General features: G+C 47.1%; 1 protein-coding gene across 1 annotated transcript; it reads left to right on the top strand.

Annotated features, from left to right (window-relative positions):
* On the top strand, positions 1 to 26,445 carry LOC135900074 (uncharacterized). The gene is made up of 5 exons (XM_065429522.1): positions 1 to 72; positions 1,383 to 1,538; positions 23,551 to 23,718; positions 25,164 to 25,262; positions 26,284 to 26,445. The coding sequence occupies exons 1-5, from the start codon at positions 4 to 6 to the stop codon at positions 26,365 to 26,367; spliced, it is 576 nt and encodes a 191-aa protein (XP_065285594.1). The 5' UTR covers positions 1 to 3; the 3' UTR covers positions 26,368 to 26,445.
* The last annotated feature ends 224 nt before the right edge of the window (positions 26,446 to 26,669 follow it).

Genomic DNA, 26,669 nt, shown 5'->3' on the forward strand with positions numbered 1-26,669 from the left:
ACGATGGCCCGGCACAGGTCGACTGCCGTCGTATCTCCACGGAAAAGGGCTTCAACCACCCGGCGTGCGAAGGTAAGAGACATATTTATATATATATATACATATGTCTTTATCCGAACACTGCGCACTTTGGTCGGCGTACGAGCGGAGTACCTTTGTCTGCCTCTGGTAGATAACTGTATACTGACCGCACATGGTTAGACTAGTCAGGACACAGTGATACTTGTTTGCAAGCACTGTAAATGGCAGTTAGCCTACTAGTGTCGCAATGCCGGCTTCTTGGTACATACCAGAGTAGCGCAAACAAGACGAGTGCACATTAAGAACACATGAACCCGCAGACACCTTCATTTCCTGAAACCACACTGTATAACTTCAGCCTAGCGCGTCACAGAGTACGTGTCAGTATCAAGGGTCAAAAATGGTTGGCGAAACCATCTGGTGTCGCTTTTTTTTTTCACCTTATTACTGCGCTCACGTAGTCTTATCATTCACACACCTGCCTGTTCGGCGTATGTCGCTTCTTCCGCAACTTAATGGGATGCGGTAAATTACACAAGCATTGAATTGAACAAACTTGCGCATATTTATTTCATATTTTACTTTTGCGGCTCTTCCTGGGTTTTGTTTTCCTCCAAAGGCCACAATGCTGATTAGGCTCAGAAAATACATAGATATTTACACGCTATGCTATTTTCTTTACGAAAAGCGGTGTATTACAGTGGACAACAGCAGTCTCGCCGATGTTGGCGCCTCCTGCAGTTGATGATACGTCCTCCCTCTGTTGTACATGTTTCAGCAAGCCTTTTGCTGCGTGACGTGGGTAAAACCTGAAACTTGCGTTCACCAAACGCTGGTATGTCTATGGCTTTTTTGAATGTGTTACCGAAGCAAACTTTTCGTACCACCATTTTTACAAGTTTAGAATGTGATCAGTAAAATGATAGAAGAAGCTTGTTAGCCCTATGTTGATGCGAACAGCATTTGCGACCGCCCCGGAAAACACTTGATAGCAAAGAATTTCATGACTCTGTCAGCAGGCATTTCGAAGGTTACTTCAAGTGGGTAAAGGCGGTCGCGAAGGATATTAAAAAGGGTAGCACATTTATTTCAAGAACAGTCTGATGGGCAGTAAAGAAGGACTAAAAACATATCTACGTATCAAAACAGCGTAAAACTACATGCGGGTCTTATCATCCTGGGGCTAATAATCCAGCGTTTGGTGAGCGCAAGTTTCAGGTTGCAGGCTACACGCCTTCACGAGGTTAGCGCCCACAGTTAGCGCCCACGTGTACAGTTTAATCTAGCTTTGTTGATGTTATGAATGATTAAGCGTCCAACGATTTCGTATACTTATTTCATGCTGATATCTTTATATATAGCCGCAACAACAGCAGCAACAACAAGTGAAGAAAGATGAAGGGCCTCCGATTATACCACCGGATGTTGTACTTTGGGCTGCTGAACAATCAGACTACATAGGCTTCAACCCTTGGTTTGTAACTACCGTTGTCGGAATGATCAACGTCGCTGAAACGGTGAGTGTTTCGACGAAGACTTTTGCCGCGCTCCGACGCAATCAACCTGGAGTTCTATGTACATATTTGTAGAGTTTGTGTGAGCCTATAACGCTACTAGAAATAAGTGGCTTCGTCGAAGGCTGGTAGAAACTTTACATTAGAAAAGAAAGATAGAGAGCAAATCGCAATTAAATGCACATGGAAAACGCCCTTCAACGATGTTAAATACGCGCAGCACACATGGGTTATGAAGTCGCCCAAATTGGCCATAATCGTCACTAGTGTTTTTTAAGACAGCGTACCTACCATGTGATAATGTCTCGTCGCACTTAAAGGCGAACAGCGCAGTGTTCTTCCCACTACGGTTTGTGGTTTTTCACTATGTATCTGGACAAGTAACTGTTAGGCTGCGCCATGGACATAAGCTATGTAAGTGGAATGATATCAATCAATCAATCAATCAATCAATCAATCAATCAATCAATACTTTATTTAATGTGTCCTAGAAAAGCCTGAACGTCTGAGTGATGACGCAAGCATACAGCAAAAAAAAAAATACAAGAGAAAAAGGGAAAGTACAAAAAGCGAGAACTGGGCATGATACGCGCGAACGAACGCATGAAAAATCAAAGGACAATTATGAAAAGGACAGTTTACATACAACAAAAACGTAAGGCAAGTTCAACGTTAATAATAATAATAATAATAATAATAATAATAATAATAATAATTATTATTATTATTATTATTATTATTATTATTATTATTATTATTATTATTATTATTATTATTATTATTATTATTATTATTATTATTATTATTATTATTATTATTATTATTATTATTATTATTATTATTATTATTATTGCCATCTTACAATAATCGTACATCAGAAGGCAGGCCCGTCAAAGCCAACGAAGTGGCTTGCGTGACTTGGCCCGGCATGTCGGCAAACAAAGTCAAAATGGCAACATGTACAGAAATGACAAGCTCGTGAAGTTCATCACACAAAATGAAACAGAAAATCAGCTGAAATCAGTGACAAAAGAAATACAAGAAACAAGAAAAGAGAAATGTATTATACATATCTTACAGTGCCTTCAACATTTTTTTCAAGTTTCGTTTCGAAGTTGCAGTAAATATATGATCAGGAAGGTCATTGAATATTCTTGGGACATAAGCATACCTACTAGCCTTACCAAATCTTGTGTTGCAGTGCGGTACTACAAAACGCAATGTTTTCCGCAGTGCACGGGGAGCAACATATTCTTGTTTGAAATCAGGGTTCCAAAAATGTCTTACCACAACCGCTTGAGTGAACAAAGTTTTAAATGACGGAGGACCCAGATGTATAAATAAGTTCACATTGTCGGCCGAGGAAGAGTTATAAGCAATGGACTTCAACATATTTTTTAGAATTCTGTCAATTCGACAGAGCCATCGAGATGAGCAAAACCCGAACAATGTAATGCCATAACGTAACACACTGTATGCTAAGGCGTGCATGATAGTGATTTTTACAGGCATCGGAACAATGGATTTAATATTAAAAAGCAGCGAGGAAACACTTCTGAGCCTGCCGCAAAGATACGTCATGTGATCATTCCATGAGAGGTCACTGTCAAAGAAAACGCCAAGGTATTTAATGGAGTTAACATATTCTACAGGGGCACACTGACACGATTGGCAAGTACGACAGTGTAGAAACAAGGGTAAATTTGTAACCGTTGCTTTAAGTGGATTTCTAAAACATAACAGTTTTGTTTTTCTTTGTTTATTGACAAACAGTTGTTAGCAAACCAGGTCACTGCGTCGTACACACTCTCTTGAAGTAATGCAATTGCTTTTGAGTAACAGATATGTTTAGTTAAAAGGACAGTCTCATCTGCATACTGAAATATCATACACTTCGAAACAGCTGAAGAAAAGTCATTTATAAATATGTTAAAGAGAAGAGGAGACAATATAGAGCCCTGAGGCACTCCAGCTTTCAAGTGTAGTTTGTTATTGATGAATAACTCGTTGTCTAAAGATATCACCTGCGAGCGGCCGGACAAATAGTTTTTTAGGAACTGGTAAAATGGCCCCCTGAAGCCGAGCAGGTATAGTTTTTCAAGCAGGAGTTCGTGGTTCACAGTATCAAAGGCTTTAGAAGTATCGAGAAACAATGCGCATGCAAATATGTTTTGTTCTAAAGCTGTGTTCAATTCATCTGAAAATTCCTCGAGCAGAGCAATGGTGCCCCGTCCCGCGACAAAGCCGAACTGACGACTCGATATAACTGAAAACTTATCTAGAAATGACGTCATAGTTTCTAAGAGAAATTTTTCTATTTGTGACATGATAGGCAAGATCGAAATAGGTCGGTAACTGTCCACAATACCTTTCTTTCCTCCTTTAAATAATGGAGATACAATAGCCGTTTTTAATTCCGCCGGCATTGTAGCCGTCTCTAGGAATCCATTAAGTATGACAAGAAGAATACGCGATAGTGCGTTGAAGTTTCGTTGGAGCAAAGATGCCGCTATACCGTCTATACCAGCTGGCTTATGTCGCCTAAACCCAGCAACTATTCTTGCGAGTGTGTCGAATGTTATCGTTGGTAAGAACGCGGAAGCCGATATGATTTTTTCTTTTCCAGAGCGGCCAGCTGGCACCATTGAAGTTGCTCCCGAAACGCGCGCGAAATGTTGATTGAAGATTGCGGCTGTCTGTGCAAGATCACATGGGAAAGTGTCAGCTAGCTTTGAATTATTAGTGTCTTTCCCGCGTAGGTGGTTTATCAGTGACCACGTCTTTGCCGGATTTCGAACAGATAATTGAAACTGATGTTGAAAGTAGCGGCGTTTTGCGCATCGTATAAGGGCGACGACTTTATTCCTTGCGCTTCTGTAGCTAGCGCGAAGCTCAGCATTGTTAGGAGTTCGTTTAAGCCGTTTCCACAGCAAGTCTCGGTAGGCGATTGCATTCATTATATCCACGGTAAGCCAGTTATGATTTCTTCTCTGTTTAGTTAGAACAATTCGAGTGCAGGCTTCTTGAAAGCTGCGTATTTTCGAACTGAATTGTTCATAAATAAACACTGGCACTCCGGAAACAATCAGTGAAGACCAGTCGAACCTGCCAATCATTTCATCCAATTTGCGTTGATCAACAAAGATAACGCGCGTCCGCCTATCTGAGCTATTTACTTTCCAACGTTGAGGTGTGTTAAAAAGACGCCTCAAGCTGAAACGACAGACAGTGAAATAGTGGTCTGCTAAGCGTTGCGTAATCACGCATGAATGCAGATCTGATTAGGCGCCCGTACGGCGATGTGGTCTAAACAAGAATGCGTTATTCGGCCATTCACAATTTCTTCACGTGTGAAGGTGGTGACCATGCTTTCGAGGCCAAAAGCAGAAAGGGCAGATAAATAGTCTGACACTTGAGCTTTGCCTGGGCATAATACGTCAATATTTAAATCACCGGTGAGGCAAAACACCTCCTCATAACTGAAACGCTTCAAAACAGTCTCTAATTCTATTATAAGGCGACTAACGCTGTTTGCAGGAGGCCGATAGATCGCTAACAAAGTAAGAGCGGTCTGAAGAATGCTTACATTTAAACACATTAATTATTATAATTATATTATTATTATTATTATTATTATTATTATTATTATTATTATTATTATTATTATTATTATATATTATATTATAATATAATTATTATATTAATATTATTATATTATATAATTATATATTATTTATTATTATTATTATTATTATTATTATTAATTCGAAAGCACATGAGGTTGCTTTTTTTAGCATTGATAAATACACAATTTTCGTGAAACCATTGCATGACCTTATGAACTGCATTCTGTAGAGTGTTAATAGCTTCCTCATAACGTATATGGCGAGTGAGGAGGACCGTATCATCTGCATATTGATACACCGTAGCTTTTCGATTATCGTGGGAAAGTCTTTCATAAATAAATTGAATAACAGAGGTGAAAACACAGATCCTCGGGGCACACCACCTGTCGCCGCATGGGTCATGTCGCCCGATACTGTCGCAACTCGTGGCCCTCAACGCCTCGCACGCCGACCAGCCTGAGCCGTTTTGATGGAAATACCCGCAATGTTTCGCCCACCACCGAGTCTAACAGCGCCGCCAACTCTGCTCGGAACACGTGATACAGCGGCTCACCATCGCCGCGCGGACACCAGTCTCGTTCACCGCAAACACATCGCCCATCTTCCCGTTCGCCGCAGCAACGTCACCTTTCGTCCCCTGTGGCTTTAGGCCGCACCCTTTCGGAAAACTAGGAAATGCAGCCCTCGCAGGTGGTGCCGCATTGCCGACTACTGCAGCAAATCCTCTGTCTGTGCCCACAGGGAGAAGTGTAATCGACGTCAAAATAGACGGCGCACCTGTGCAAGCACTCGTCGACACTATAGAGCCCACGTATCTGTGATGAGTGCTAGCCTATACGTAGGCGTTTGAAGAAAGTCCTCACCCAAGCAGCTGCCCGAGTGCTTCGTGTGGCCGACGGTGGCGTGCTGGTTGTTCTTGGAATGTGTACTGCGCGTTTATGTATAGCCGGCCGCCCTACTTCTGTTCTCTTTGCTGTGATCGACAACTGCCCTCACGACGTTATCCTTGGATTGGACTTTTTATCCACTCATTCTGCTCTCATCGACTGCGTGGCCAGCGTTCTTCACTTAGAACTGCCTCAACTCGCCGATGCTCCGAGTACCGCCCCACCGCGCTTGCGCTCGCTTCAAGATGTGCGTATGTCACCCGAGGCAGTTACTTACGTCACTTTGACCGCCCAGCCACAGGTTCCTGACGATGAATATGTGCTTCAGCCCATCATCGACGTGCTTTTGAACCGGAACGTTGCTGTTCCACATACGTTGGTCATGGTCACAAATAACGACGTCGTTTTACCTTTTATTAATTTCAGCCTGTGCCCTCAAGTCACGGACATACGACTCCTACTTGAATCGCACAGTGACATCTTTGATTTCGGTGACAGGCCTTTAGGCCAAACATCTGTTGTTCACAACCGCATAAACACTGGAGACACGAATCCTATTCGTCAGCGTCCCTATCGTGTATCGCATAGTGAACGTGGAGTCATCCAATCATAAGTGGACAAAATGCTCCGCAAAGGGGTCATCGAGCCATGTGCCAGCCCTTGGACTTCGCCTGTCATCTTTGTGAAAAAGAAAGATGGTACGTGGCGTTTTTGCGTCGATTATCGCCACTTAAACATGATCACGCGAAAAAACGTCTACCCACTACCACGCATTGATGACGCCTTGGACTGCTTGCATGGAGCTAAATACTTCTCGTTCATCGATCTTCGATCCGTCTACTGGCAGATTTCAGTTGATGAAATGGACCGCGAGAAGACGGCCTTCATCACACCGGATGGCTTATATCAATTCAAAGTCATGCCCTTTGGCCTATGCAATGCTCCTGCAGCGACATTTGAACGTATGATGGACTCTCTTCTGCGAGGCTACAAATGGACCACCTGTCTTTGTTATCTTGACGACGTTATTGTTTTTTCTCCCACGTTCGGCAGCCACGTTACCCGACTCGCTGCAATTCTTGCGGCCTTCCGAAAAGTCGGCCTCCAACTGAACTCCACAAAGTGTCAATTCGGGCGCTGTCAGATTACCGTGTTGGGACACCTCGTTGACGCATCCGATGTCTAACTGGATCTGGAAAAAGTTCGCGCCGTACGCAGTTTCCCTGTGCCACGTTCTGCCTCTGACTTGCGCTGCTTCGTCGGCCTGTGTTCTTACTTTCGCCGTTTCGTTAGAAACTTCGCCCACGTTGCTGGGCCTTTGACAGATCTTCTAAAGAAGAACACGCCAATCTCATGGGGCCCGGAGCAGGCTTACGCGTTGTTAGATATGGAGCTGTTTCCTGCGATTACTTCGAGTTCCCCAAACCACTTCGAAACGCAGCACAGCTAATTGAGGAATGCAGAAGCAGGAAAGCACATTCCAGAGGAGCACCAGACAAGTGCAAACAAGTTCACGAGCCAACAAGTTTGTAAGCCGCCGGTAGCTATTCTCTGCTTGACTCTTCCAGAAAGCGAGGGGATAGCACGGCATTGTTGGAAGTAAAGTGGGTGCAAACCAAGACGGCGCCGTGACAGCTAGACGTGCCGGGAAGGCCCAAGCGTACCTCTTCATCGCCTTTGAAGAAGACAATTGCTACCGCTGAGGGGCCGCAGCACCGGGCTCAAGTGATCAAGAGAGGAGGACCAGGCGCCGACTCTCTTCGCCGGGTATGACACCATCGCACGGGCGCCTACCATTGGCTGAAAGTGGCGTCATCTGAGCGGACTCTCCCATTGGTCGAACATGACGTGACTTACAGTGCTCGAAGGGTTTATAAGAAGCCTTCCAGAGAGACCAGGACATTCCCTGATTCCCTGATTCACCCCTCTCGAACTTCTTGCCGCGGGCCGCAGCGTCCGAGTTGCTGCCGGCCCGTAATGACTGTACAAATGTTACTTTTCTGTCACCTCCCTGTAAATAATGTAGAATAAACCCTCCCAAGTTTTGTCTTCATCCCGAAGTCCGTCCCTCAACCCCTACATCTGGTTGGCAGCGGTAGGATCGCCTCCGAATGCATCAGCTGGTGGCAGCGCTACGGATAAACCTTCGTCGAGAGAGATCCTAAGGAACCGGGTGGAACGAAGAGAGAGCCTTCGTCGAAAGAGGTCCGAAGAAACTGGGAGTAGCGAAGAAGGAGCGAGCCTTCGACCCAGGGAGTCCGGAGGAACCGGGAACAGCGGACGAATGAACCGGATGGCAGGGTGCTGCAACCGTAAGTGAGCGCGTGGTTTTTTCCTTATGATTCGCCAGACTCAAATGTTGTGTGTTCATTTTGATAGTTCTGGGAATCGGGAGTTTGTTGCATTGTGTGTTTGCACAAATTAATTAAGGAAAACAGTTTTAACCACCTGTCGGGGCAGCTGCCATGGATCTTAGAAGGTTGACGAGGTTAGACTTGTTGGTGTGCGACGATTTGGGAGTTGAGGCGGACGAACGGATGGAAACGCCAGCTATCATAAAGGCGATTAACGATAGTGGCAATGATGGCAAAAGCATTGAGCTTGCTTGGGAGGTGATACAGGAGCCACGGGAGCGGGAGCGTCGTGTACGTGTGCGAGAGCGTCGTGAACTTTACAGTGAGAGTAAGCGGGAAGAACGCGAGAATGAACGGAAGCATGAGCTTCAAGAACTTACTCTTAGGTGTGAGCGTCACGAACGTGAGAATGGACGCGAACGTAAGTATCAGGAACGTAAGCATGAGCGTGAGCAAAAATATGAGAGAGAGAAGGCAGCACTGATCAAAGAGATACAGTATTGTGATCAGTTATTGGCACAGAGACAACGGCTGTCTGAGAATTCTGTAGGAAGTACAGAGGGAAAGAATGAGGAAGTGTCTAGCGGACTTTCGCCAAAAGCCGACGAGAAGAGTAGTGCCTGTGAGATTAGCTGCCGATTCATAAGTGAAGGGAAAAGGCTAGCTGCTAACGATGCCTTAGTGGCAACAGAGGCCGTTAAAGGCCGTAGTGAGAGCGACGAGGTGCTGTGCCAACAGATGACTGTAGAGACAGCTAGGCCAGCTGCGAACAAATTGGCACAGTTTCCGAGCGTGTGCGTCGCTGGTAATGTTAGCGAGGTTGCTAGCGAAGAAAAGGGTACTGTTGACGCGACAGACGCGAGCACCCATGTAGAGCCAGATGTGCGTGCAGAAGTGAAGTGCGAGCTGAGCGGTGCGGTTGAGGGTAATTCTCAGGATTGCGAGCTGCGTAGCTCAAGAGAATACAACTGCATTGTTCAGGGATCGGTGCGGCTCTCCGCCAGTCTAGATAGCCTAGATAGGGATGGTTCAGTTATTAATCATTCGGACTGTGCGCGTGAGACAGCGATCGATACCGACGGGCTGTGTGCCGATGCACAGCGTGAGCTGGGCAATGTAGCAGAGGGCAGTTCGCAAGAGTGCGAGTTGTCTAACTCGAGTAAAGCCTGCTGCATTGTGCCAGAGTCGGTTGAGCTGTCCGCCAGTCGAGGCAGAGAGAGTGTTGATTTAAATGTAAATCACACAGACTGTGCGGGTAAGAGACCGATCCGGGCCGACGAAATGTGTACCGGCCAGCACGAGGCACGAGAAGGCGACAGGAAAGCGAGTGCAAAGAGAAAGCGCCGTAAAAAGAAGCGCGGTAAAGACCGAAAGACGGTAATTAATGTAGTGCCGCCAAAGATGGCGAGAACCCCAAAAGTGCAGGGCGCGAGGGAAAAGGTGCGGTCGTCACGGACGATGTTGACGCATCCAAAACGAGCGAGCCACCGGTCAAAGGGGGACCGCGAAGAATGTTCTGCACGGACGCGGACAAAGGGCACGGGGCAGTTAATCTCCTCGTCGTTCCGTAGTTCTTTTCATAGCTCAGCGTGCAGTTCGAAGAAACGCAAGGTGGCAGGACGAGACCAGGTGGGGAGTAGCGACGCGGTCAATCGAGTTTGTGAGGAAAGCGGGGCGCGAGGACGCAAATTGGAAGGAGACCGTAACGTCTTGGGGGAGCTGATAGTGAATCAGCCCTTTTGTTGTCTCTCGGCAGCCCGAGTAGCTTTGAGACCACGCCCACCTCGGGTACGACTCAAAAATGAGTCAGACATAAGCGTTTGGAAAGGGAGGCCAAGAGAGCTTCCGTAGAAGTAAAACGTGTTATTTTGTTTTATTTTTGAGCATCGGAAAATTTCGCGATTTGAGACTAGAGTTTCTTTCAATGTGTAAGGTATGAGCTCTGTTTGTGTTTTGGTAGAGAGGCTCGACCTTTGAAAGACGCGGTTTTTTGTAAACATGTAGTCTCGCGAGATGCTCATTAATAAGTAGATAGACTTTTTTTGTGTGTGTGAGTAACCTGAGGGTCAAGGTTATTGTTGAGAGGCCTATCGTGACGCGCGTGTGTGTTATTTAACCTTCTTTCTTTTTAAGTGTTGAATTTTCTAAGGTTAAGCGCGTAGGTTTTCAGTGAGTGCATGATTTGCACTGAGGAGCGTTCTTAGTTCCATTAGCGCGTGTCCTGTGTGGACGGAAGGAAGCAGACTTTATGACTGGGTTGCTAGTGTGTGTGGAGGGCAGCCGTATTCTGACTTCTTTAGTGAACGTGCGTGGAAAGAGTTAGTAGAAGACGCATCATTTTAAGAGTTCTGCGGAGTGTGTAAGTCCCGCGAGTTTAATTGTTCGTTTAAGTCACGTGTCCTAGAGGGACTAAAGGAAGAAACGTGAGTAAGCGTAATGAAGAGTTTGCCTATGACACAAGTATGCGTTCTGAATAGTGACCACAAGGCTAGCGCGCTTGTGATTACGTACTTGTGAGGTTGACCAGATTGTTCAGTGGCACCATTACGTGCGATAAGTACTCCACTGCGATAGATTGGAAACATGCTGTTCGTGTAGTTAGGCCACTTAAGTTATGTTCGGCTGTTTTCATTTGTTGTTTGCATCGTCAACGACCCTTTTCTTTTGCAACAACAAAAAATGGCTGTGGCTTAGGTAAGGTTAAGCCCAGGATGCGAAGCATACTAGCCTTTATTTTAGTTGTTGAACCACTGTTTAGCCTGGTGAACTGCTCTTGCTTGGCTATATTTGGTTCGGCTAGACGAAGAAACAACTCATGCATTACTGCTTCGCCTTCAAGAGTGGAACGCGACAGCGTTCCCGTCGACCCGCCAAGGGGTGTAAGACAATGGGCTACAGGGCAGCGACTACGCGCCCCGCATTGGACGCGGTGAGCGTCGAGCAAAGCAGCGTTCGGCGCGGCAACGAAATGTGCGCCTGAGCAAGAGACGCACGCCTTAGAAACAGCTCGTTTCTAAGGCAACACCGCATTCACTAGAGGCGCTTTTGTACCGCTTTGAAGCATCGTACTCGTGGCTCAGTGGTAGCGTCTCCGTCCCACACTCCGGAGACCCTGGTTCGATTCCCACCCAGCCCGTCTTGCAAGAGTTGAGCCAAAGCCACTTCTCCTCTGTCGTGACGTCACGGTGTCACGTGATTTCATGGCGACACCGCCGCGCCTGAGGAGCTGGGTTGAGCTCTCGTAATATGCTTCGCATAATAGTACTCTGGTCTTGTCGGCATTCGAGGAGAAATGGATGGCTGTTTGGAACGGTGGTTACAACTGTTTTGTCAAAATTGGGGAACTAAAAGATCAGGGTTGATTTTGACTCAGTAATAGCCTGGCGAGTCAGGGGTGAAGAGCCTGCGCTTACGCGTGGTGCAGCGCTGTGTTGTTTGGTTTGTTTGACGTATGTTCTCCAGGGCCCAGGATCCCGAGGGTTGTCAAACGAGGCTCGACCCCAGTACCCTGCAGCTTCTTTCAGCGTTCCTCATGGCCAGCGAATTGAGTTCACCGGCCATTCAGAACAACCGGGGCGAGGACGAGCTGTTAGATATGGAGCTGTTTCCTGCGATTACTTCGAGTTCCCCAAACCACTTCGAAACGCAGCACAGCTAATTGAGGAATGCAGAAGCAGGAAAGCACATTCCAGAGGAGCACCAGACAAGTGCAAACAAGTTCACGAGCCAACAAGTTTGTAAGCCGCCGGTAGCTATTCTCTGCTTGACTCTTCCAGAAAGCGAGGGGATAGCACGGCATTGTTGGAAGTAAAGTGGGTGCAAACCAAGACGGCGCCGTGACAGCCAGACGTGCCGGGAAGGCCCAAGCGTACTTCTTCATCGCCTTTGAAGAAGACAATTGCTACCGCTGAGGGGCCGCAGCACCGGGCTCAAGTGATCAAGAGAGGAGGACCAGGCGCCGACTCTCTTCGCCGGGTATGACACCATCGCACGGGCGCCTACCATTGGCTGAAAGTGGCGTCATCTGAGCGGACTCTCCCATTGGTCGAACATGACGTGACTTACAGTGCTCGAAGGATTTATAAGAAGCCTTCCAGAGAGACCAGGACATTCCCTGATTCCCTGATTCACCTCTCTCGAACTTCTTGCCGCGGGCCGCAGCGTCCGAGTTGCTGCCGGCCCGTAATGACTGTACAAATGTTACTTTTCTGTCACCTCCCTGTAAATAATGTAGAATAAACCCTCCCAAGTTTTGTCTTCATCCCGAAGTCCGTCCCTCAACCCCTACAGCGTTCGCCGCTCTCATCGGGTTTCTGACCACCCCTCTCATACTTGCCCACTTTGATCCGTCTGCACCGACCGAAGTCCAAACTGACGCAAGCGGCTATGGCATCGGCGCTGTTCTCGCCCAACACCAGAATGGTACCGAGTGTGTTATAGCTTACGCCAGCCGCCTGCTGTCAGCTGCCGAGAGAAATTACTTCATCACCGAGCGGGAGTGCTTGGCTTTAGTTTGGGCTGTCGCCAAGTTCCAGCCATATTTGTACGGTCGCACGTTTTCGGTCGTCACAGAGCACCACGCACTGTGCTGGTGTCTTCCCTACGGGACCCGACTGAATGGCTTGGTCACTGGGCTTTGCGGCTCCAGGAATTTTTATTTATTGTCCATTATAAGACTGAACGTATCCACATGGACACTGACTGCCTCTCGGGTCACCCCGTGGATCCTCCCGATCCTGTTGCGCATGATCCGGTGACCTGCGTGATGGTCACGACTGACATGATCGACATGCGTGCTGAACAACGCGACGCATCCTTACAGTCCATCATCGTCGGAGTGCAATCTGGCAGCACCGACGGCACGTACCGCATGTTCGTGCTGCATGACGGCATCCTCTACCGCCGCAATATCAACCCTGACGGCCCTGAGTTGCTGCTTGTCCTTCCTCGTCATCTGCGACCCGTCGTGCTTGAACAGCTTCACGATGCACCGCTCTGTGCGCCGTTATGTCGCAAGTTGCGAATTGTGTCAGCGCCGGAAGAAACCTCCCCTGGCACCTGTCGGACGACTCCATCCCATTGAAGTTCCCTCTGAACCGTTCTTTTGCGTAGGCCTTGATCTGCTTGGCCCTTTTCCGTCAACGACTAGAGGGAACAAGTGGATCGCCGTCGCTACTGATTACGCGACACGCTACGCGATAACAAGGGCGTTGCCGACTAGTTGCGCAACTGACGTCGCCGATTTTCTCCTCCACGACGTCATTCTCCACCACGGTGCACCTCGACAGTTACTCACAGACCGCGGCCGCTCGTTCTTATCTCGAATTGTCGACGACCACCTCCGCTCTTGTGCCACTGAGCACAAGCTTTCCACCGCATACCACCCTCAAACGAACGGCCTTACAGTACGTCTCAGCCGAACAATCACAGATATGCTGTTGATATGTACGTCATCGACGATCACCGCGACTGGGACGCCAGCTGGGTTACGTGACGTTCGCGTATAACTCGTCCCGACATTAGACCGCAGGATATTCACCCTTTTATCTCTTGTATGGTCGCGACCCCACACTGCCGTTTGACACCATCCTCCCTTCTGTGCCACGTGTTGCAACTGAGTACGCTCGTGAAGTCATCGATCGCGCTCACATGGCACGTCAAGTCGCCCGATCTCGTTTATTAGTCTCGCAGCATATACAAAAAGAGCGTTACAACCGCTGCCATCGCGATGTTCAGTTCGCACCAGGTGCTTGGGTGCTCCTCTGGTCACCATATTGTCGGGTTGGCCTCTCCCAGAAGCTTCTCTCTCGCTACACAGGGCCTTATGAAGTCCTACGCCAAGTTAACGACGTAAATTACGAGATTTCGCCGCTACACTTTGATGCATCCTCAAGAAAGAGGCCTGTCGACGTCGTGCACGTTTCGCGGCAGAAGCCATACTTCGCTCGCAATTCTTTGCCTGCCACACGCCGAGACGGCGCTTCGCCATCCGGGAGTCCTGTTACGGAAGGATGAAAGAAGAGAGAGGAAGAAGAAGATCGGAGCCGCTGGCTGCTGCGTGTTGTTGGTGGTCAGCCATCTTAACTATTCTGACTCACCCTGTATATACATTGTAAATATAGTTTTTCTAGACTTGCAACGTCCCCGTAACAATATATTCCCTATTGCTAACAATTTCTTTACTACCCATAACTACCTGTGACCTCCCATGCAAATAATTATAAAGAAGATAAAAAAGGGCCCCCTGAAACCCAAGCGAAACAGCTTTTAAATAAAATGTGATGATTTACAGTTTCAAACGCTTTTGCTAAATCCAAAAACAAAGCACGACTATATAGGTTATTTGCAGAAAAATATAATTCATCGGTATACACTCCTGACAATGTCATAGTACTTCGCTCAGCAATAAATCCAAACTGTCTTGGTGTTAGGACTGAAAATTTCTTTAAGAAGGAAGTGATACAAATAGAAACCTTTCCAGTATTTGGGAGAGTATAAGCAAAATACAGATATGTCTAATTTTCAACATCGTATTTTTACCCTACTTTATACAGCGGCTTAACCATTCCTGTTTTTAATATCTCCGGAATTGATGCGGTGCTTATGAAGCCATTTATTATAAAAAGCAGTATATCTGCTAATGTGTCAAAATTTCTTCTTATTGTGGCAATAGCCAACTCATCCATACCTGGTTGTTTACTAGGCCGAAAAATGAAAATTATTCTCCTCAGGTCTTCCTTCGACAACGTGGGCAAAAAAACAGATGCTTGAACAGCTTGAGCGAGAAAGTGTGTCTCTGAGACTGTGTAGTATTAGAAAAACGTGTGAAAAATTGACTGAACTTATCTACCACTATATCTGGCTTCTCTGAAAAAGATTCCGAGAAATTCATAGGTGGGACACTATTGCCTCGGAGATTATTCATTAAAGCCGAAGTTCTTGCTGAATCTTTGTGTGCTTGATTAAATCTGTCTAAGAAATACCGCCGTTTTTCTGACCTCAAGAGAGCAACGACCCTATTACTCGCAATCTTATATTCCCTTTTCAAGTCTTGATTTTTCGGCGCCCGCCTGCTCCTTTTCCACAACCAGTCTCTGTAGGAAATATTATGTCGGCCGTAAACCAGCGGTCACTTTTGTTTTTTTGATATTGTGTAGATACTAGAAAGCTCAAAGTTTTCTAGATGCTTACAAAATTTTTCATAAAATTAATAGTATAATTCGAATCCCCAATAATTTGTGCACAGTCAAACTGTACAATCAAATGATCAAACGTTTTCCTATTAAAAATCTGCACTTCCAGTTGATTACTATAATCTTTTTCTTCTGATTTGTCATTTCCGGGAAGGGGCGAATGTGCACTAAGGCGCCAAGGCACAAAATAGTGATCCGCTATCGTTTGGCTAATGACACAAGCCGCTAATGAATAATTCGGTGCTTTTATTGCTACGTGGTCTAGGAGAATACCAGTCTGTTTCGTAAGAGGTCCTTCTCTCCTAGGTTGATTCATAGTCACTTGTAAGTCGTATGTTGGTAAAATGGAAAAGCCGATACTAAAGTTGAACCAGTGTTCAATGTATTGATGTTTAGGTCACCCACCAAGCAAAACTGATCCGTTGCTATTTGGCCTTCTAAAATTTCTTCAAGTTGACGCAAGAATCGTGCGACACTATTATTAGGACGATGATAAATAGCTAGCAGCAATAATTATCTGTTAGTAAGCATGATTTTTACTTGCGGGTTTTCGGCTTCGTTTAAACAAATGTCTGTGACCACAGTGTCATATCTTGTCCTAACAAACAACGCTAAGCCACCTCCTCGTCTTTTCTGTCTTTACATAAAATGGGCATTGTAAGCTTTAATTTATACATATTAGTGCAATCCTCCGGTGCATTTGTTTCCACTGTTATAGATGCATCCACTAGATCTGCGACTGATTCAGCTACCTCCCTAAATTCCTCCCAATATTTTTGTAGGTTTTTGATATTAATACAAACTACTGTGAAATCGTGTTCACGGCTGGCAACAAATGAGCCTTTAAGCTCACTGAAATTTGAGAGAGAGGAACAATCACTGCCCAAGCACTCCGTACAGATGGTTAACCAGCGAAGCTGAAACGTGCGGCCCCGGTGTTTATCACTGGGTTAATCAGGACGGTTCATTAAACAACGGCTTGGTGGTCTGCCGAATCCTATGTACGCAATTGCTGCTTGCGCTCGCCTGCACGAGCCTGTTCTTGTGCCCGGGCTGCAGCATCGGCATGGCGTAGGCGAGCTTGTTCCCGGTTGTGCTCGTGGTGTTGCTGATCGAAAGCTGCCTGCTCCTCAGGAGTACGTATGACGTGTCGTCTACCAGTGTCGGATCCGGAGATAAACTGCTGGGCGCGCGCTCGGCTGCGACGGGGAGGAACGACGCTGCTACTGGCGCAGCCAATCGGGCGCCTCTCTTTCTCTTTTCTTTTTTTCGCGCATGTGCACGGGGTTGCGCCGGAGAAGTTTTCGGCGTACAAGCGACAGACGGACGGATGAACGAATTGGCTAGCCTTATACAGCTTCGATGTAAAATTCGCTGCCGTATTTGCTTACGAAATTTTAAGAATATCGGCTAGATTCTTAACTCAGATCAGGGGGTGCATTTTCGTCTTTCTTCACGATAATTTTTATGCCCTCTACGCATGCAAATTTGTAGCTCTTTTGCTGCGGTTATAGCTCACCTGAACAGAATTCGGTTCAACCTTGTCAGATTATTATTGATGAATGAATGAATGAATGAATGAATGAATGAATGAATGAATGAATGAATGAATGAATGAATGATGTTTTATTTCTTTTCACATTGAAGTGAAAAGTCTCTGTCTGTCCGTTTTGGTGCAAGCGTCTTAGCTTTCCTAACACATACTTTATACACGGACACATCACGCACTCAAGAGGGCTATACCTCGGTAGTTTTGGATGGCACCGAATCCCTGAGAGACTCTGCTGCAATGCGTGGAACAAATGCCGCTTACGGAGAAATTCTCGGTGTTGCTCTTGCAATTCGATACGCCATCCGTGTTCCTGAGGAAGTGTATATATTGACGGACTCGCAACAGGCATGTCGGCCATGTCCTGATAGGAACTATCAGGACATGGCATCCCGAGAGCGGCGCACCAAATTCTCAAACAGATCCCGCAAAATACACCAACCACACCTCCCTGCATCCACTTACTCTGGACCACTGGTCATACCTCGCTACCGGGTAACGAACGCGCACATGCGGTTGCCCGAGAAATTTCCCTCCGGGCGACTCGGCGTGGTGAGGCGACTAGTTCAGAGTGGGGGGATCCCTTGCTCCGTTACAAAGACATACTCCGTCATTATACACGCATTCGTCGTACCCACGCCGCACCACCGCCGTCCTTCTCGCGGGAGGAAGCAGTGGCATTGCGCCAGTTACAAACCGCAACTTTTCCAAATCTTGTCTCTCTCAATAAATTCTACCCACACTGTTATGCAGATCGTTGCCCTGGCTGTGGCAGCTCGCCCACAATCTTCCACGTCATGATTGAGTGCACTGCAAACCTCTTTCCTCCCTTGCCAATCTCCTTTAGCCCCTACGCAACAAAGAGCTGTGGGACGATGCCCTCCGCGACGGACCTCCCGAGGTCCTCCGAGCTGTGATACAACGGGCTCAAAACATCGCCGGAATTATCTTAGGGACCTTTGACTGAGGGTTCCTCCCACACTGCTCTCGCCATTCAAATATTATAAATAAAGATGTTTTACTCTCTATCTCACGCATCAAACCACGCATCCCTTGCACGGTCACGAAAGAAAAACGTTACCGTCGGGTTCGTCTTATGTCTGTTTGGCAAGCAATGCACCGCCTCTATATCAGCGCTACAGAACTCCGATAGCTCTGCAGTTTACTAGATATGTTTGATAAGACTTCTTTTAGGTTTTCCTTGTGTTCTACAGACAGTCCACTTTCACTTTTCTCTTTTTCACTTTTCCGCGATACTGTTCGTTCACATTTAGATCCGGTTGCAGCTGCTGAAGCTGTTGCGCCTGTGTTTCCAGATGCGTTTTCAGGTTAGTGATTTGTGTTTCGCGCGCTGTTTCCAAGTCGTGACTGGCTGAAAGCTGTGCTTTCATGTTTAGACATAAAAGTTAATGTTTAGACATAGCAGATACTTTTTCTACTAGGTCTTTCATTGCCATGCTCAAATTTGTGAATTCAGCTTTCAGTAGGAGCAGAGAGTCTACCTTTCCATGCAAGGTCAGCAAAGAGGTGGAAGTTTGCTTAATACCTGCCAGGTCTGGCATTACTGCAGCTTCTGAAGCGTCTTCTTCTGGTAGAGTCGTATATACTCGTTGACTGTGCGCCCGCCACCTCTCGTTGCTTTGCCGCGCGGCACGTTTTGCGCACCCATGAATCACGTTTACTTTGGCTCTTCCCTGCGAAAGTGTTTTGAGCTATAGACCTGAGCATTGCTGTTCGAAACGATAAGGGCTCCCACACTCCGAACAACAACAATAATAATAATGTCTGCGTTTAGGCGCCGATATGTGTATCGCTAGATCGAAACGTTCGGAAAGTGATGGGAAACAATTGTTATTACGCGTATAAGGGAAGTTCGCGGCCACTTTGTGCCCATTTCTGTTCATGCTTGTATATTGGGCGCGAGGACATACCGTGGCACGACATGCCACGCCAGCGCCTGAATGACGTGTAAAATTGGATCACGTGCCGGAGCGGCTGCTTCAGGACCGTCGCGTGCTTCGTTTTACAGCGAAGTTGTCTATGGCTAGGATCCCGGGATTTCTTCGTGGCGTAAAGTCGACAGAGAACTATCAGCATCAGTGGCTCATGCTCCCAAATGAAATGACTCATACCCCCGTAAGGCAGAAGCTACAAGCACTCAGCAAGTGAAGCGAACAGTGCGTACATTCTTTGGAATCATGCATACAACATACAGAACAGCATACGTTTCAATAAAGAACAAACTCAAAAACAAGCATCCGAACCGCATAACTGATGATAAGGCGGTCATGATAACAATGCGAAGCACGTAGCTCGTTTCGCATACGCTTCCCGGTAAAGATTACTGTTGCGCAAGCTGCCGCGGCGACGGCAGCTTGACTGTAGCATACGAAGTAGGGAGAGACTTAATTACACTTTCGTACGTAAAAGAAGAACCCGCCTAGCAACTGATTTGCGTAGTGACAGTACTATGTGAAGGCCACGTATAGTGAGGACTCCTGAACAGCAGCGTGCATACGAAGCGCGGCGAATTTCTCTTCTCTCTCCACTTTTTGTAGGCGCACGAAGTAGCGGCGGAAGCCAAGTAGCAGGCCGTCGAAACGTCTTGGGCTAATAATTTGGTAAAGTGCACGTGAACGTTGCCACGTGAATAATTTCAACCTACGTCGCAATGGGTAATCAAAGGTGCTTTTTTTTTTCGCTGTGGATGACAAAACTAGTCAAAAACACTTTTTTTATCTTTTTCACCAAATGTAACCCGGTCGCCTCTTGAACGCTTACAATCTTTGCGAAGTTAATTATGCTGATAACAAAACTTCGAGGATGGATCTTTAACCCACTCAGGCTGCCGAAACATATCTGACCAGTTTTCTTTTACAAAGACCAGGTCTTGTCGCTGCATTCTAAACCACCAATCCGACCAAAACAATAACAAATCCCGGCCTTAATTTGGCTGCATATATTCCGCGATCAGTGTATCAGAAAGCATCAAGACCCCAAAAAACTTTTTTCTGTTCTAATACAGCAGTCAGTAATATTCAACGACAAGGAGCAACCGTCTATGAACAATCAAAAATAAATTACGCCTTACCCGCCGTGGTTGCTCAGTGGCTATGTGTTCGGCTGCTGAGCACGAGGTCGCGGTATCGAATCCCGGCCATGGCGGCCGCATTTCAATGGGGGCGAAATGCGAAAACACCCGTGTACTTAGATTTAGGTGCAGGTTAAAGAACCCCAGGTGGTCAAAACTTCCGGAGTCCTCCACTACGGCGTGCCTCATAATCAGAAAGTGGTTTTGGCACGTAAAACCCCATAATTTTTTTAAATTACGCCTCCTAAATCGCGGTATGATATCGCCGCGCGCGCCGAAGCGATGTCACGTGGTCCAACTTTCCACACAAGAACGATTACAGCGCGGACACTTCCAGTGGTGGCCCTCGCGCCCAGTACAGCATTGGTATCGGAAGCCTAAAAGGAAATGTTACGTACGAGGCACGCTAAATTATGAACGACAACAGGCGAGTATATTGCTACATGCATATTGCGTTGCTTTTGAACAATGCGCGCGGGCGTCCCGACGAAGAACTGAACCTGGGTGTCGAGCTGTCGGCTGAACTGGCCGGCGCTGCAGTGGTTTTCGTAAATATATATTGTCAATAGTCTTCAGTGCTTCACCGCACGTTCGCGCAACATTTTGGTGGAGGTTGGCGTTCCCCGTCCTCGCCACGGAGCTCCGCAGCGGCCGCACCGTGCAGCTTTCCACCATGGCTCCTGGTAACGACACTTCGTCTGCATCTACACTTGCGGCTCCGATAACAACGTACGTTGCGGTTACCAATCCCCGCGACCCTGTTATATTCTTCGGATAAGATAATGTTGACGTTGAGGACTGGCTCAGCATGTATGAGCGTGTTAGCCAGAACAACCGCTGGGACCCTACCATAATGCTCGCAAACGTAATATTCTATACTTGGGGCGGAATACCGCGGCTTCGGTTCCGGACTCACCAAGACGAGCTGTCTATAGCTAGGATGCCTTCAAGGCAACTCCGCGACCACTTTGGAAACCCGACCGGTTGCCAACTGGCTCCAAGAAAAGAACTTGCTGTCAGAGTGCAGTCTTCCACTGAATCGTATGTCTCGTACGTCTCGTACATACAAGGCGTGCTTTCTCTTTGTCCCAAAGTCGACCAGAAAATGACCGAGGTTGACGAAATAGGCCACGTGCTCAAAGGGATCGCGGACGACGCATTCAACTTGTTGATCTACTCCAATGTTTCCACCATCGACGTGATTGTCAAGGAATGCCGCCGTTTCGAGCTGGCCAAAAGCCGCCGCGACATTGCGCAGTTCTCCCGTCTCCTAACATGGCTGCGACGTCATCCTGCGTCGACTTTAGCTCTGCACCCCCCATTCAACGAGAGTGTGGCGCGTATCGTTCGCTACGAGCTCAAGGCTGCAAGTCCAGCCCGTCCGTTCCACGCCCACTTGACCACACCCTCTGACCTCATTCAGGCAGTTGTGTGGCAAGAATTTGCCAACTTCTGTTTTCCTGCTGCCTGCTCTGTCTCCCGACCTGACGCCAGACCGGTGCCGACCGTTATGCCTAGCGGCGACCTGTATCCTCCCAGATTTCGCAACCTTACTGAGTGAAGAACTCCACATGACAAGCCAATCTGTTCCCATTGCCACCGAATTGGCCATGTAGTTCGCCACTGTCGCACCTCCTTGACGTCCCCGTACTGGAGCTAGTCTTCCTCCTCTACTCGTCCATATGCCGATCCTCGCCGCTACTCGCCTCGCCGTATGTCTCCTACCTCTGACGTTCCTGTTGTTGACACTCGTCACCTCAGCGCCGTCGGTCTCCGTCGCCCCAGCCACGCCGCTATTCGTCGCCGACCAATTATGGACCCTTCCGGACAGAAAACTATACCATGCAGTTCCTGGGGGTGTCGCTGCATTGTTTTCATCGTTCCGAAATTCTTCACTGACGCTCCCAACGAACCAGAACTTACTTGATGATCACGTCGACGGTGTCCCTTGGACGGCGTTCATTCATACTGGAGCCCAGGTGTCCGTAATGAGTGCTAACCTACGTCGTCGACGTAAGAAGGTTCTCACGTCCGCTATTATACGAGCTGTATGCGTCACCGATGACACCACGGTAGCCGTCACGGAAATGTGTACTGCCCGTATAAGCATCGCCGGCTGCCACGTTTCGGTTCTGTTTACAGTGCTGACCAATTGTCCCCATGACCTAATCCTCGGACTCGACTTTCTTACGGCGCATTCGGCTCTGATCGACTATTCTGCCGGTACCCTTTGCCTCGAACTTCCTCTTCTCCCGCATATTGGTGCCCAACTTCACAACAACTTTAGTACGACCGCCTCAGTCCGCCTGCCGCCTAAAGCCTTGACTTTCATCGATTTGCTGTCACTTTTTCCTGTATCCGATGAAAATTATGTCGTCCCACCTGTTCCTGATGTCCTTTTGATGGGCAATATCACTGTGCCCCACTCCGTCGTAACCATTGCTGATAACCGGACACGCCTCCGCGTCGTCAATTTCGACCTGACAAGGCCAAGTCACGTATATAGATGACTACGTCACGTATATATGATTTGCAGTCTCATGCTGCAGTTCATAGAGCAGAAACGAACTAAATAACCGCACCTCACGACCCTCATCCTGAACCTATTCACCATAACAAGCAAATAAGCTAGCCTTTCAGGTACTGTATCTGCGTTTGCGCCTTGTAACTGAACAATCTTTTTGGTGAACAATTATTTGGTGGCAGTTAGATCGTGGCTTTCTTTATTGTCCTTGCGCCAAGTGAAAGTGGCGGGCCGCTCTCGTTTCAGCCCAGCCGTGTTGTCCACGCCGTGTCCATCCCCGACAGGCTCGCCGAACGCTCGCTGTCACGTACCAAATGACTCGAATTTCACACGGGTTTAAATCGTCACAAGGAAATACGCATTAAAGGCCGCTATATAACGACGCGATAACACTCGGGCAGCCAGATATATAAGCGCTCTCGCGCATCTGTCGGCGTTCCCTCTGCACTGTCTTGAAAGGGTCGGGCTGTCACCACTTTGCAGCCTGTCGGCAATGCCCTCGCAGTGCCTGTCAAGGTCTCCGTAAACGGTGCGTTCGATTATAGTGAAGGTCACTCGGACGGCTACAGGCGCACGACGGCCGGCCCGCGCGCGTTCGCGGTGCCGTGAACGCAGGTTGAGTTTAGTTGAACTTTTAGTTGAGCTGCGACACCATTACATTTATGACTGGTGTGGTCGGCCCTTGTGTGGAGTACGGCTGCTCGGTCGCCATCAGCTGCCATGGCAGCGAAGCGCTCTCAGCGTTACACCCGTGTCCACGGTCCCATTTCGAACTTCCGCTGTGCGTGCAGTTGTTTGGCTTCACCGCATTGGTGCTGCTGATGTTCTCTCCCACGCTGGGCCTGGCCCACCGGACACTTCTCGTGACGTCCTTCTGCATGAGCTACACGTCGCTGGTGCTGCTGCTGGGCTCCCTGTCGGCACCCTTTACGGACACATATTTGCCGCTCTCGCTCTACGTAAGCTCACGTTCACACAGCTGCTGCCCTTCGCAGCAGATTCTTGATCTGTTTTAATATATATTTATATACATATTCCCCGAAAAATGCCCTCTGATATATATCGGTCGAGTACGACTTGACAGCTGTATTTCGCGCCACTTATTTCGACGCCATTTCCAGCCTTTTTTTAATTACTAGGTATACTTGATTGTGGCGCGAAATACATTTCTTGATAAGAGGGAAAAAAAAGTCAGTGAAGCGCCAAACTCTACCAACTGTTTATAAAACAGTTGATAGATTTACATAGTTCTTAAAAAAAAACTACCCACTGTTTTAAACAGTTGAACAGTTCGTAGTTTGGCGCTTCACTGTCTTCTTTTTTCGGTCCCTTTCCACGCAATGCATTTCGCGCCACAATAAATTATACCTAGGAAATCTAAGTACCAACTTGCCCAAGAAGGAGTCCTTTTGGAATATATTTTTGAATTACCTTTGTGCGCCGGCTGAAGCTAGCGTAAACGCATTGCAATTATTCCAGATTTATACCGTGTGTACCAGCTAAAGTTAGCCAAGCTGTTCAACGCAAAAATATTTTAAAAAAGCATGGTGGAACATACAATTGTAAGACCTACGGTGTTTGGTCGTTAGATGTCCGACGACCGCACGCAGTGTGCCTTAAGATCGTATATTGGACCATGCTTTTTTTTTGTTTTTGTTGAACAGCTTGACTAAAGTTAGCTGGGCCAACGTATATAGAAAGACAGAGACATCAAAATTTTCACAATGCAGCACTCTCCATCGCGCTTGAGTAAATTCAGATCAAGCACACCCGACCTTCGATTCTGCGCACTCCAATCACATTTCTTGAATCGCGCTAGCAAAGTTCATTACATATCAGGCAACAAGGACTGAAAGTACCCAGTTGACATATACGTGAAACTATACTTACGTAATCGGCGGCAGACCTACAACCACTTTCGTATAGACAAGCTGTTCAGCGTTCGTGATGTTCCGTTGGATGATTTGCTTCTAGAAACCGAAGAAGGAATTGCCTGATACCTACTACAAGCTCATTGCTTATGAACCAAGTGTATTTTCTATGTGATTGGCACTGACGTCTATGTCATGCCAAGAAAAAAAAATGAACCTAAAGTTCTGACGTCTCCGCTCCCTTAAAAACAGTTGCACGGCCTGTACAATGTAACGATTCGTATCGCTCGATTCTATTCCGTTCTTATCATTCATTACTCACGCCCTGCCTATCGTATATGGAGCGCCGCTTGGGCAACTGACTGAGCGCAAGAAGGAAGAATTGTGAATAGAATCGTAACATTATACCAGCCCATAATCTGCGCCGCCGGATCGTTAGCGATCAGAACGGGTACACAAACACATACCAACTGGCAGGCAGAAAATCGTGGAAGAGCTTTAATTCCTCTTTTCTCTTGCGGTTTCCTTCGCAGTTCTTCCTGTTTCAACTCGTCGCTGTCGCTTTCTACTTCATCTCAGCGTTTTACACCATCTGGAAGTCCGGCGACGACACTTACGGCAAGCTCGCCGCGGTTCGTACTTAAACCAAGTATAGTTCCACATCGTGGACGGGCATTTTGTTACATGGGCGAATGAACAGGATAGAGGCTGCTAAAAGGAAATGGCGCCAAAAACGATCAACCACAAATTCTTTGATGAGACCTTTGGGAAGAGAAGAAAAAAGAAAGCACTTAAACTTTGAATTTCCTAAAAAACATTCGCCTTCATACGGGCTTCCTAGCTGTAAATATGGATAGACAAGCCCCCATATGCTAGACCCACGAGGTTGAGAATTGTACACACGCTCGGATTAAAAGGTAACGAAAGCACAACTCTAAACCAATGACTTTCCTAAGTCATTACAGAGTTTTAGATTTTCCCTACGCAAAATTAGCTTTAGGGTTCTTTTGTGTACCTTTTCGCGTTCTTCTGTTAGCCCGTTGGTTTGTGTCCCCTAGCTTTGGGGTACGCAAAATCTAAAACTCCATATTAGCGCTTAGACTTTCCTTTGGTAAACTTTTAATCTGCGCCTGTAGTCTTTCTGAATATTGTATCGTACACCTTCGTATATTGAGAATGAGGCTGCAGTATTTCTGCGGGGGCCCTGATTCGGACTAAGAGAGAAAGAAAAAAAAAATGCGGTGCTCGTGATATACACGTCACGTGAGCTCCCGCTCCGATGTATGAGAGAGTAAAGGGAGGAATGCCGCTTGCGGAATCTGGTCAATTTAATGGGAGAGGGAGTTTGATGAAGCGAGGGTAGCTCGCCACCCTCACTATCGCTTCGCAAAATTTGTTTTGCTTTGCTTCGGTGACCTCCTCTCTGAAATAGTGCTGAAAACTTTCTTTGGTAGAAAGCTCCTTCAGTCTGTAACCAAAATATACGACGATTATTTGTGAGGGGCCCACTTTAACAAGCGTTTTATGTGCCACGAATACATTCTTTTTAAATGCCTAGGTGAGTTCCGTATGCATGTACCACTTATTACCAGTTAGTTATAAGGAGACAAACGCAAAAATCTCACAAGTTATGTTTCCCCCCCTTTTTTCCAGGTCGCAGCAGCGTTAGCAGGGTGCAGCCATTACTTGCACGCGAAACGCTGCTACATCAGGGTGTTTAACCAGCCGGAAGACTAATAATCTGCTTCATCGAAGGCTGCTGTGGTCATGGTTGCTTACCAAGCACCGCTCCCAATTAATCTCTTCACAATCGTATTGATTCATTTCTTGTTTTGTTTTCGTTGAAATATCGGTTCGCTATATTCACCATTTTGCTAGTGTCAATACGCGCGCACACACACATACACACGTGCTACAATTATGTGAAAGTGTCATCTACCGCTCACGAGTGGCCTAACCTGACAACGTATGTGGAGCGCCGCTCGGATCACTGACAAAGTGCTAGAAGGAAACTCCCCCCGTAATAGAATTGTTGCAGT

This window comes from Dermacentor albipictus, chromosome 1, assembly GCF_038994185.2.
Source record: "Dermacentor albipictus isolate Rhodes 1998 colony chromosome 1, USDA_Dalb.pri_finalv2, whole genome shotgun sequence".
In the NCBI taxonomy this organism is placed as follows: domain Eukaryota; kingdom Metazoa; phylum Arthropoda; class Arachnida; order Ixodida; family Ixodidae; genus Dermacentor; species Dermacentor albipictus.